This window comes from Prionailurus viverrinus, chromosome A2, assembly GCF_022837055.1.
Source record: "Prionailurus viverrinus isolate Anna chromosome A2, UM_Priviv_1.0, whole genome shotgun sequence".
NCBI classification, from domain to species: Eukaryota; Metazoa; Chordata; class Mammalia; order Carnivora; family Felidae; genus Prionailurus; species Prionailurus viverrinus.
The window spans coordinates 76,584,320-76,598,074 of NC_062562.1; the positions used below are offsets into that span (position 1 = coordinate 76,584,320).

The window sequence follows — 13,755 nt, forward strand, 5'->3', positions numbered from 1 at the left end:
CCTGCCATGTCATAGTTATAATCTCTCACTCCTATGTTTTATATTTTACTTTGTGCATCATCCAGTTCTTTTTATGCCTTGATGTTGTATTGGTTTCCATTACCCTGGTTTTTTCAGGGTATCTTTTCTCCTGCGGTTTTTTTTGTTTCCTACAGGATTTCCTCACAGTCAAGGCTCTACCCTTGTTCTTCTCTCTAAAGAAACTACTAAAACCAGAGTTTTAAACTTTCAGGGTTTTTTTAGATGTTTATTTTTGAGAGAGAGAGAGAGCGAGCGAGCGCGAGCAGGGGAGGGACACAGAGAGAGAGGGAGACACAGAATCCGAAGCAGGCTCCAGGCTCCAGGCTCTGAGCTGTCAGCACAGAGCCTGATGTGGGACTTGAACTCACTGCCACTTAACTGACTGAGCCGCCCAGGTGCCCCGAGTTATAAAATTTCAAATCCAGGGAATTCTTTAGTAGGTTCATAAATATCCTGAACCATTATGGAGAATGTAGTATATATATATATATACATACATATATATGTATATATATGCAAATAACCAGTTTTCAAGGAAGAGGAAATTTAATCAGGCTCTGTGAATCCCAAATTCTCAAGTATTATTACTATAAACCTTTTTTTGGTAAATCCAGTCTTATGTTTTCAGCTGTCACCGTGCTGGTAACTCCAGCCTGTGTTCCTGTAGTACATTTCTGTTTGAATGTTCCACTGTTACTTCACCCTGTAAATCCCAGAGATTTTCCTCTCATATTAAATTGGCTCCCTTCCCAGTTATCTCGTATTCACTAATGGTATTCTCTCTGTGTTTCTGAATAAAAACACTTGAGTTGTCTTGACATCTTCTCCTTACCCCATTCTTCCCTGTTACCGAGTCCTTTCTCCAGCAACCCTTTGTCCAGTGCAGTGCCATTACCTTAATTCAATCCTTGTCCCTTTATGACTGCATTATTACAATAACTAAGGGAAATCCTGTGTAGATTCATTCTTTCCATCCTCAGTCGAGCCTCCACCTAGCAATTCCCTTATTTCCTCTAGTTGAAATGCGGTTACGTATCCTAGAGGTTGGTCTAAACCTTTCTATTCTATTTATTCCTCCACTGAATTTATTCTACCCTATATATAGGTATTCAAGTCTTTCCCTCTCTTTTCTCAGTAAATGATGGCACCGCCCATTTGACATTCTTCTCTTTACCTTTTTCCAGTCTAACTTTTGTTCTGGCCAAATTTACTCCCAAAACTTTGATCTGCATTTACTAGTGTTGTGGTTTGGGAGCAGTTAAATGAAGCTTGTTGATTTTGTTGACAATTCTGTATGCTTATTAATTTTTGCTTGATATTTGTGGTATCTAGAGAGGTGTATTAAAATGTTATGATCATGAAATTGTCTAGTCTTCCTGTAATTGTTCCTCTTTTTTTTTTTTTAAGCTTCATATACTGTATTTTGGTGCCTTACTGTTAGGTGTATTCATAATTCATGAGAGAGCATTGGAAAGAAACAATGCAGACCCCTTACCGTGGTCTAGGCTTGTAGCTCTGCCTTCTGTTTGACTCTTGGGCCCATTTTTCCACCATTTTCCCTGTTTGTTTTGTTTTGTTTTTTGTTTTTGTTTTTTTGCTTCAGCCACCTGGTTCTTCTCGCTATTCTTTTTTTTTTTTTTAATGTTTGTTTATTTTTGAGAGAAAGAGAGCAGGGGAGGGACAGAGAGAGAGGGAGCCTGATGTGGGGCTTGAAATCATGAATCATGAGATCATGACCGGAGCCCAAGTCAGATGCTTAACCAACTGAGCTACCCAGGTGCCCCTTCTTGCTTATTCTTGAGTAGACAGAACTTATTACTGTCTCCAAAATCTTGGTTACTTTTTCATTTGCCTCGAATGCTTTTTTCTCAGATACTCTTACTGATTTGCTTTTTTCCTTAATTCAGGTCTCCAGTAAAATGCCAGCTCAGTTCTCCTGATCACATCAAGTAAAATAGCCCATTTGCCCTGATTGTGGAAGTGTCCTTTCATGGTAGTTTTAGTTGACTCTGCTGAGGCCCCTTGGGGTTCACCTGCTCTGACTAGTTTTCATTTGCTTGGGGTCTGTGTACCTTTCAAGGCAATGTGACTGAAGAAGATCCAGGCTTGTGATTTCTCAATTATGGATTTACCACTATTGGGGTTGTTTTATGTTATCATAAAAACACATATTATAAAATCTACCATCATAACCATTTTTAAGTGTATGGTCCAGTGGCATTAAGTACATTCATACTGTTGCAAAACAGATCTCCAGTACTTTTTTGTTTTGCAGAACTGAAACTCTGTACCCATTGAACATCCCCTTTTACCACATTCCCCCAAACCCTAGGGACCACCATTCTGCTTTTCATAGCTATGAATTTGAATAACTCTAGATACTTTATATAAGTGGAATCATATTTGTCCTTTTGTGATGGCTTATTTTACTTCGAAAGTCCTAAGGGTTCATGCCTATTACAGCATGTGATAGGATGTCCTTCTTTTTAAAGGCCGAATAATATTCCATTGTATGTAAATACCACATTTTGTCTATTTCTTTATCTGTCCATAAACGTTTGAGTTGTTTCCACTTCTGCTGTTGTGTGCTGCTATGAACAGAGGTGTGCAAATACCTCTTTGAGACCCTGCTTGCAATTCTTTTGGGTATATACCGAGAAGTAGGTTTGCTGGATCAGAGGATACTTCTATTTTTGATATTTTGGGGAAGCAGAGTACTGTTTTTCGTAGCAGCTGCTCCATTGTACGGTCCCACCAACAGTGCTCAAGGATTCTGAATTCTCCACGTCTCTGTCAACACTTGTTATTTTCTGTTTGTTTGTTTTTAATCCTAGCCATCCAAATGCGTCTGAAGTGATATCTCATTTGATTTACATTTCTCTGATGATCAGTGATGTTGAGCATCTTTTCCTATGCTTGTTGACCATTTGTATATGGTCTTTAGAAAAATGTCTATTCGAGTTCTTTGCCCATTTTTTAACTGGGTTATTTTATTTTGTGTTGTTGAGTAGGAGGAGTCCATTATCGGTTTTGAGCATGGCGTTTTATTCACAATGACTTTAACTGCATTTTATCAAGTATTTTTCTGTGTTGGGGATTGTGGGTATTTTGTGTTAATTCAGCTTTCATTGACTGCAAGTCCTGAGGACTTCAGGAAAACCTGGGAGGCAGACAGGTTGGTTTCTTTTCTCTTTTCCTCTCTGTAAAATTGGGTATTTTAAAATAATATGTTCAGATGGGATTTAGGAAGTTCGCAGTTCAGACTGTAATCTGAACAGTCAACAGTAGGTTCTGGGTTTCTATCTTTCTCAGTCTTGTCTATTCCATTCTTTCAGAGATCTGCTGGAATCACCCTTCTAGTGTCCTTCCTTTGCTTAAAATACTTTACTGACAGTTTGATCTTTAATCTCCTTGGCAAGATTTGTAAGACTTTGCATAATCTGGCCCAAACTATCTTTGCAATGTCATGTTCTACCTCTCCCTCATTGTTCTCTGTAGGTCCTGAAGTGAAACTAGACTGCTTGCCATTTTTGCTTATACTGTTTTCTTCCTTTCTTCCTCTTTTCCTTCCTTCCTTCCTTCCTTCCTTCCTTCCTTCCTTCCTTCCTTCTTTTATTTTAGAGAGAGAGAGAGAGGGAGTGTGTGAACAGAAGAGAGGGGTAGAGAGAGAGAGAAAAAAAATCTTAACCAGGCTCCAAGCTCAGCGGGGAGCCCAGCGTGGCTCAATCCCATAACCCTGGGATCATGACCTGAGCCAAAATCTAGAGTCAGACGCCGAACCAACTAAACCACAAAGGAGTCCCTGTATATGCTTTCTTAAATGCTTTTTTTGTGTTTGTGTTTATTTTTTCACATTATCTAAAATTCTCTCTTTCTCAGCTTTCCACTTCATGTATTCCTTTTTACCTTTGTCCAGTTTTTATTGTGTTTTTTTTGTCCCCACCCCCTTACCTGGATATCTCTTCTCACCATTGACATGGTTACAAAAGTAACAATACATGCTTATTGTAAGAAAAATTCAGACAACACAAAAGGAAAAAGTAAAAGCGCTTCTCCTTGTTCTCTTTGAATCTCACAAATAAACTGGTGCTCAGGGCGCTTGGGTGGCTCAGTCGGTTAAGCCTGACTTCGGCTCAGGTCATGATCTTATGGTTTGTGGGTTCGAGCCCCACGTCGGGCTCTGTCCTGACAGCTCAAAGCCTGGGTGGAGCCTGCTTCAGATTCTATGTTTTCCTCTCTCTCTGCTCCTCCCCCACTCATGCTCTGTCTCTCTCTCTCTCTCTCTCAAAATAAATAAATGTCAAAAAAAAAATTAAACTGGTACCTATCCTTTCAGAATCTCTGTGCGTGCGTGTGTGTGTGTGTGTGTGTGTGTGTGTGTGTGTGTGTGTGTGTAGCCACAGATTTAAATGGCACTATAGGTTTTATTTTCTTTCATTATATAGTAGCTACGTATCTGCCTCCTTGTATCTCCACGTATGTATAGCACGTGTATAGCAGCTTGCCTTTTTCACTGTAGTGCTTATGGAAGATATGCAGGTCACCTGGTTTCCTTTAACTGCTGCATCACGTTATATGGTACCCACTCTGTTGTATGTATGCGACTTAATTTATTTAACCATCCCTTGTTAGAAGACCTTTAGAGTTGTTTTTCATTGTTTTATTATTTCAAGCAATGCATTAGGGAAAGGGTTTACATACTTTGGCACTCTTAGGCAAGTATTTCTGTAGGATTCTAAATAGATTTTTAATATAGGAATTGCTGGTCAAGAAATTTGTGCCTTTAAAATTTCTATAGATAGTATTTAAAATTTCATTAGATACTGTCAAATAGCCCTATGTGTCCCATTTCTCCAGGCCACTGTCGATGCTGGATATTATCAACCATTTACATTTTTACCAATTAAAAGAACAAAATAATCTGTTTAAAATTGGTATTTTTATTTGAGGTGGTGAGGATGTTTTTGTAATTTCACTGTTTGTATTTATTCTTCGGTGACCCCTGGTCGTTAGATGTGGCACATAGCTTCTTCTAGTCAAACTTCTTTGATTTAATAAACATAACTAGAGAGTGAAGTGTTTTCTACATGGCTATCTGTATCTCTAGACCGAGAGTTCCCTCTTATCCTGTTTGTCTTTGTGGTCTCAGCATCTAGCACCATGTCTGGTGTAGATCAAATATTCTATAAATGTTTGCAATGAACGAGGTAGTAGAAGACTTGACTCTTTATTTTTATTTTATTTTATTTTTATTTTTATTTTTGCGACAGGGAGAGAGCATGAACGGGGGAGGGGCAGAGAGAGAGGGAGACACAGAATCAGAAACAGGCTCCAGGCTCTGAGCCATCAGCCCAGAGCCTGACGCGGGGCTCGAACTCCTGGACCGCGAGATCGTGACCTGGCTGAAGTCGGACGCTTAACCGACTGTGCCACCCAGGCGCCCCAAGACTTGACTCTTTAAAAGAACTCAATGTCTAGTGTCACGTAAACCAGTCAAGACTTTAACAATAAGGAAGAAAAACAGCATAGTATCTAAACTGCATATTCAGTTATGTGTTGTAGGAAAACTTATCTATTGGGTAGCTTCCCTAAATTAGTTCTTATCAAACATCCTACTATTGACTTTCTTCTTTCTTTGATTGCTGCACTGACAAATGAATTGTTTTCGGTTAGCTTAAAAGTCAAATCTGCGCTATCTGTAATGGAAATGCATTACTCTGTCTTCTTTTGAGACAAGCTGCTGAGTTTAGTTCGAGCAGAAATGTATTTTATCTTACACCTGGTTTCCATTTTACCTTGAATCCTAATTTTTTTTTCTTGCCATTTCAGGTAAGACCATGAATTATGGCATTTCTTAAATGAAGCATTCAGGAATGAAGTGAAAATCATAACATATAGAAAATAAATGATTTGTAAGTTATGTCTATTAATTTGACTACAGATATATATTATATTTACCTCCTTAGTAATGCAAGAAGTCTTTGTGGGAAGCAGAGAAGCAAGCAACTGCATTTCTTGTGCTCACCTAAACATTACTGGAGGATAAGCCACGTCAGTCTACAAAGAGGTTTTCATACAAGCAAAATAAGATGTAAATGGACCAAAAGTGAAGCACATTCTTGCAGCAAGCACTGTTCCTCTCCAAGCCACCATGGTTTACACATTGGGATTTTGAAACTTAGCACTTCTGCCCCCAAGGGACTAACAAAAGTGAGCATTCGTATGTCCCGTATTAAAAGTACTTTGAACTCTGTTTCAAAGGCTGTTTTTGGCACTCAGAATGAAATGATCTCACGTTTAGCTCAATTTAAGCCAAGTTCTCGAATATTAAGAAAAGTATCGGATGGTGGCTGGTTAAAACAGAAAAACATTAAACAAGCCATCAAATCTCTGAAAAAGTATAGCAACAAATCAGAAGATACTTCTTTTTCGGAAAAGGAAAGTCGTGTTCTAGATGAAGATCTAGGCAAACAAAGCCTGTTTCGTTACACGCGTAGTATAACCACAAAATTTGGAGAGTCATTCTACTTTTTATCAAGTCATATTAATTCATACTTCAAACGTGAGGAAAGAATGCCTCAAAAAAAAGAAAGTAAACATTTCCAGGACAAATCGGAACTTGAAGATACAAAGGTTGAAGAAGGGAAATCTAGCTCTGCAGATCCTGGCTCCCTGAGGGATAAGCTAGATTCAGAATCTTCCTTATGTTCTGAGGACAAGCCTGCAAGTCCCGGTGGCACACCCGAGGCACTTCCAGTTTCTACTAAACAAAGTATTGCTAACTTTCTTTCTCGTCCCACTGAAGGTGTACAAGCTTTAGTAGGTGGTTATATTGGTGGACTTGTCCCCAAATTGAAGTATGATTCGAAGAGTCAGCCGGAAGAACAGGAGGAGGCTGTTAAAGCCGAGCAACCTGTCAGCAAAGACAAAAATGCAGAGGAGAAACAGCGGTTATCTCTTCAGCGAGAAAAGGCAAGTTGTTACCAGTGTCGCTTGAAGTTCTCATGTTTGTCCAATTCCTAAGTTTCATTTCCCTATGGACCTAAGGAACTTCAGTCATTTGTTGATATTACTAGAGCAGTTTCATATTCTACTCATCTATATTTTAACATGTTTTTATAGATTATTGCAAGAGTGAGTATTGATAACAGAACCCGGGCATTAGTCCAAGCATTGAGAAGAACAGCTGACCCAAAGCTCTGCATTAACAGGGTTGAAGAACTGACTTTTCATCTCCTAGAATTTCCTGAGGGAAAAGGAGTGGCTGTCAAGGTAACTCTAATTTATTGAATCTGGTTTTGTCTCAGAATAAGAATACTAATACACTTTCTAAGATGGAGAAAGCAAAGCCGTTCATTTTTTTTTTAATTTAAATATTTTTGTGGCTTAAGGGGCGCCTGGGTGGCTCAGTCGGTTGAGTGTCCGACTTCGGCTCAGGTCATGATCTCGCGGTTTGTGGGTTCAAGCCCCGTGTCGGGCTCTGTGCTGACAGCTCGGAGCCCGGAGCCTGCTTTGGATTCTGTGTCTCCCTCTCTCTCTGCTCCTCCCCTGCTCACGCTCTGTCTCTCTCCATCAAAAATAAGTAATAATAATTAAAAAAAAACATTAAAAAGTAAATATTTTTGTGGTTTTTATCATGCACATGTTGTGTTATAGATTAATTGTCCCAATTATTCAGTGATAAATATTATGCTAAATACTCTGTTACTCTGTGACGATGAATTATGCTGTCGGTACTGCTATCTATACTTTGAGATTAAACATTTTAAAATAGAAGCTATAACTCAGTGCATTCATTGAATTGCCTAATAGTTGCCAAATTTTTCTAAAATGCAATGTAGATGTTTATACCATATGTCTACTCTTTTAAGACAGGAGATGTAATTCATAAGTAACACCATTGCTAATTTTTATTTCATGATCTTTTTGTATTTGCAGATCTAAAAATTTTAATGATCAATGATAATTGAATTGGTAATTATTTTAATAAAAAGTTAGCTTTTCTCGGCCTCAGTTTTTTCAAATATAAAATAGTGAAGCTAAATTAGACCCATTTAAATAGACTGTTTCCAGAGAAATACTATAAAATATGAGTGATGTGGTTGAGTCTCTTTACATCTGTACTGCTAAGGTTATTTGTAGTATCTAATGAACAATTTACAAATACATAATCAATAGATAATGTTAACATTTGATTAGAGATCTGCTGACTTGCCATTCAGAAAATTTTAAGTTAACTTAGTTCATATTCCATTTTTTGACAGTTAACTTGCTGAAGAATGATCTAAGTCTTTAAATAAGTTGGCCTCCTGTAATTGTATAATTCATACCTATGATGTATGTAAGCTAAACTTTAGAATTTCACGGTAATAAAATTGGGGATTGTCTTTCATAGATATTTAATCTCTTACCTAAAAGACAAATCTCCCAAATATAGGTATGCTTTTAAGTCCAATTAACATTTGAGTGATATACTGAAAGCTGAGATCTGAAGTAGAATTGCATACTTTAAAGAACTTTTAAAAAATGTTTCATTGAAGTATAGTACACATGCAGTTATTGGTATAAAGTTCAGTGACTTTTTCACAAACTAAATGAGTCCGTGTAAGTGATGCCCAAGATGAAGAACAGAATTAACCAGCACTTCAGAAACCTGCCTTGTGCCCCTCTTCAGTCACAGTCTCCCCAAATTAGTTTAGATTAGATTAGTTTTGCTTGCTTTTGTACATTATATAAACCACTGTGATTGGTTTTTTTCACTCAGCATGTTGTTAATAGTCATTCACATGGTTAGGGGTAGTTGTAGAACAAGCTTTTTTGTTCCATGGTGTGAATGTATCACAATTTATTTACTTACATACCCCTGATGGATGTTTTCCCGTTTTGGTCTATTATGAATATTCATGCTAATAGAAATTTTGAGGGCTCTTTTATTTTGCATTACTGATCCCAAATCTGAGGACCTTTCAATACCAAGGGGTAGTGTGATATAGGAGTGTATATTCAGATCAATTATGAATGAAAAGCTGGATGGTCTGAAAAAAGTTCTTATCATGTATTATTTGGTATACATAATAAATATCTCAAAAAGAATGAACTTGATAAATTAAGACCTGTTCATACCTACACTTTCATGTGAACTTTCCCAATGAGATAAATAAAAAAGTAACCTTTTATTATTATTATTTAAAAAAATTTTTTTTTTTCAACGTTTATTTATTTTTGGGACAGAGAGAGACAGAGCATGAACGGGGGAGGGGCAGAGAGAGAGGGAGACACAGAATCAGAAACAGGCTCCAGGCTCTGAGCCATCAGCCCAGAGCCCGACGCGGGGCTCGAACTCACGGACCGCGAGATCGTGACCTGGCTGAAGTCGGACGCTTAACCGACTGCGCCACCCAGGCGCCCCTATTATTATTTTTTAACATGAAATTTATTGTCAAGTTAGACCTTTTATTATTAAAAAAAAAAAAGCGTAAACGTAAAAAATAAGGAAAAAAGCACTAACAGTGGCAACAGTGTGAAGCCTGCTTAGGAATCTCTCTCACTCTTTCCTTGTTTCTCCCCCACTCTCTTTCTCTTTCTCTCTCTCTCTCAAAATAAGTAAATTTCAGTCGGTTAAGTGGCCAACTTTGGCTCAGGTCATGATTTCGCGGTCCGTGAGTTCGAGCCCCGCGTCCGGCTCTGTGCTGACAGCTCGGAGCCCGGGACCTGTTTCAGATTCTGTGTCTCCCTCTCTCTCACCCTCCCCCATTCATGCTCTGTCTCTCTCTGTCTCAAAAATAAACAAACGTTAAAAAAAAAAACCTGCAAAAAAAAAGTAAATAAACTTAAAAAAAAAAGGCATTCCTTAACATAAAAAAAAAAAAATGACATATTTCTGCTACCCAGAGATTACTGCTGTAAGTGTATTGATGTCACTTTGTATTAATCAGAGGAAGCTGAGTTAAACTTAATAACAAACAATACCAAAACCTAAGTGGTTTAACACAACAGAAACTTACTTGTCCCTTGTGCAACATTGCCTGGGGGTTTAGGTGACTCTCCAGGACAGTGAACGTGCGGGTGGTGGCTACTTTGATCTTGTTCTCTGTCTCCATATGAGGCCTCCTCCGTGATGACTCTAGCAGGTAAGAGAGTATTTCAGCAGAAAGTGCCACAGGCTTCTTCTACTCAGAACTTACTTATCCTGCTTTAGAAGTACTGCCTTTGTGTGCCAGGAAGGAGGAGCAAACTGGATACTGGGGAGTGTTAGTAAGGCCTACCACAATATTTTTCTAGAAATTGTTCTGTGTATATTTAATATACCAAAATAAAGTCATTGTATATGTACTGTTTTATAGCCTTTTTTAAAATTAAAAATTTTTTTTTCTGTTCATAGTGTACACCTTTCTGTATCAGTAAATTTTCATCTCATCCTATACCCAGGTTGAAAAGGTTCTTTATATAACTGATAGTGTCCAAACAAGGGTCCAGTCTAGACCATACATGCCATTTGGTTATTTCCCCCAGGTCACTTATAGCGCTATTCTTCCTTCCCTCATTTTCAAAGCTAATTGAAGAGACCAGGCTGGTTATCTTGTAGAATGGCTCGCTTTCTGGATTTGCCTGGCTTCCTGCTCATTGGTGTTATTTGACGTATTCCTCCTTCCCTTTTATTTCCTGAACGCTGGAATTTAAATATAAAGAATTGATTGAGTTAAACAATTTTTTTGTTAGAGAACATTGTATGTGATGTCATGTGCCTCATCTTGTATCATATCAGAACATAATTGGTTGAAAAACCATTAGTAATGCTAATGTTGACCCCCAGATCAGAGAGATAACAGTCTGATCTTCTCATTGGACATTTAGGCTGGAACCATGATCCCATTACCCATTAACCTGCTTGTTCCCAGAACTAGTCAATTCATTAGGGTTGCAGAATGATAAATGTCTAATTCTGTCACTGTTTCTGCATTGTAATTGACATTCTTTTGTAAAAGTAGAGCTTTCCTTTACCAGTTAAAGCTATTTGGTTACTCTCAAAGACCAATTTTACAGGATAAGCAAGAAAAATGCTTAATTTCTTTCTACTTAGTCACCAATTTTCAAAGTAAAGAGATGCTTTCAAAGCTGCCTCATTGGTGACATGAATGTTTTTTGGCATTTTTAAAAAGCTATCCTTATGAACTAGTTTTTCATAAATTGTGTTACTATAAATTTTTTTCTCCCCCTCCATTTTTTTGAATGCTGAATTCATCTCTGCTTTGACTGGTAGGGGCCCTAAGCTCATTCATGTGACCTTTTTTAACTTTTTATAAAAATAGCACGGACAGAAAACTGTATGTAAGCATACAGCTCCATAAATCTTCAAAAATTGAGAACATCCGTATAACCCTCACCCAATATAAGAAACAGAATGGTAGCAGCACTCCCAAAAGCCCCTCTGTGCCCCCTTCCAGTCACCGTCTCCAAAAGGATTGACAAGTTTTCCTGAGTTTGAGCACTATTGATTAGTTTTGCCTTTTTTTCTGCATGTTGTACAAATGGAATGATACGGCATGTGCTTTTTAGGTATTTTTCACTTGACGTTATTTGTGAGAACCTTCTATGGTATGGTTGTGAAACACACTCACTGTGCTGTGTTCTGTGGTATGAATATGGTGCAATGTATTTATCCATATTACTGATGATGGACATTTTTGGATAGTTTTCAGTCTGGGAATGTTTAGGAATAGTGCTTCTGGGACATATCTTTTGGAAAATATAGGTCTTTATTCTTTGGGAGTGTATACCCAAGAGGAGTTTCCTGGTCACGAAGTATGCCTCTTTTCATCTTTAGCAGGTACTGCCAAATGGTTTTGCAAAGTGTTTATAGCACTTTATACTTTTGCCAAAATTATATCAGCTTTCTGGTTGTTAGCCATTTTGTTAGATGTTTAGCGATATTAAATTGTGGCTTTGGATTGTGTTTCTCCAATAACTATGAAGTTTAGCACCATTTCCACTGTTTATTGGCCATTTGTATACCTCCTTTGTGAAGTGCCTCTTCCAGCTCTTTCTAGTTTTCCATTGGGTTGACTAGCTTTTTCTTATGATTTGGAGAATTTCTTTATATATTATGGATAGAAGTTTTTATATGTATAGTATATATTAAATATAATATAACATAGCATGTAATGTATATAATAGTAATATAGCTACATATATCTTTTTTGTAAGTGTATTTTCCCACTCTGAGTTACCTTTTAACTCAGCTAGTTTCTCTGTCTTCCATTTATGGCCCTCTATCTGAACCAATCCCAGTTTTTCAGTCTTCTGTTTCTTTCCCCAATGATCAAATGCCTCTAGAGAAGAAAAGCTATAGTTAGTCAGCTCACGTTTTAAAATTTTATTTATTTAAATTCAAGTTAGTTAACATACAACATAGTATTCAGGATAGAACCCAGTGATTCATCACTTACATATAACACCCAGTGTTCAACCCAACAAATGCCCTCCTTAAAGCCCATCACCCATTTAGCCCATCCCCCTACTCAACTTCCCTCCAGCAACCCCCAGTTTGTTCTCTGCATTTAAGTCTCTTCTGGTTTGCTTCCTGCTCTGTTTTTATCTTATTTTTCCTTCCCTTCCCCTATGTTCATCTGTTGTGTTTCTTAAATTCCACATATGAGTGAAATCATATGATATTTGTCTTTTTCTGCCTGACTTATTTCACTTACCATAATACATTGTAGTTTCATCGATGTTGTTGCAAATGGCAAGTTTTAATTCTTTTTTCCTCTCCAAAAATACAAGTAGTATTCCATTGTGTGTGTGTGTGTGTGTGTGTGTGTGTGTATACCACATCTTATTCATCCATTAGTCAGTGGACATTTGGACACTTGCCATAATTTGGCTATTGTCGATAGCGCTGCTATAAACATTGGGGTGCATGTGCCCCTTTGAATCATGATCTCTTCTCCAGATTCTTAGCCTCCCTTGCCCTCATTGCTTCTGCAGCTTTTAAACAGATTTTTTTTTTTTGTATTTTATTAAACTTTTCTAGTTCTTGGAAAGAAACTGTCCTACCCTAACCAGAAATCGAAATTTACATTCCCATGCTCTACCATTGTTCAGGTTCTTCTAGTGGGGCCTTGAAGCCTGACATTAGCCAGGGCAGAAACACAACCGAAAAGAATTTAGAACAATAGTAGTTCAGATTTGACATATCATACAAAAGAAATAAAATGAGTGAAACATTGGGATTCCTTTTTTTTTTAATTTACTGAAGGTTACGTAGCACTAGTGTAGCTGCTACTCAACTTTGCCCCAGTACCTGGGGTACTGATGAGGTGAGATCTTTCTCTGTACAGAACCTAGTGAATCTTTGCTAAACTCAATGTAGAACCCTACAATCTAGGCTCTTGGCCTCTGGTCAACACTATGAACATGTGGAATCTTGAAGTCCTAGTTTTGTTTAAATGGATTATTTACATGTTATATAATGAACTTAAATTTGAACTTATTGTAATGGGATAGAAGTTTCTGCCTTCTACCTTAGTTTGATTTATTAACTGACATTTATTTATATTTCACTATGACTTACCCTTATATCCCATGTACACAAGATGGTTTATGTTTTTCTTTTGATAACAAGTTTAATTTCCAGTAATTACTATGAAGCAGTTTCATCTTCTTTAGGATTTGGATAAAATATTTTATGTAATTAGAATGTTATTAACCTTTTGCGGTAACAATTAATACTACATA

At 37.5% G+C, this 13,755-nt stretch overlaps 1 protein-coding gene across 1 annotated transcript in view; it reads left to right on the forward strand.

The window, feature by feature from the left end:
- The window catches only part of PNPLA8 (patatin like phospholipase domain containing 8), a 46,079-nt gene that overhangs the window by 1,402 nt on the left and 30,922 nt on the right, over nucleotides 1-13,755 (forward strand). The window contains exons 2-3 of the mRNA XM_047846733.1: nucleotides 5,851-6,993; nucleotides 7,144-7,293. Coding sequence (XP_047702689.1) covers nucleotides 5,941-6,993; nucleotides 7,144-7,293 — 1,203 coding nt within the window. The 5' untranslated portion in view covers nucleotides 5,851-5,940. The remainder of the gene's footprint in view (nucleotides 1-5,850; nucleotides 6,994-7,143; nucleotides 7,294-13,755) is intronic.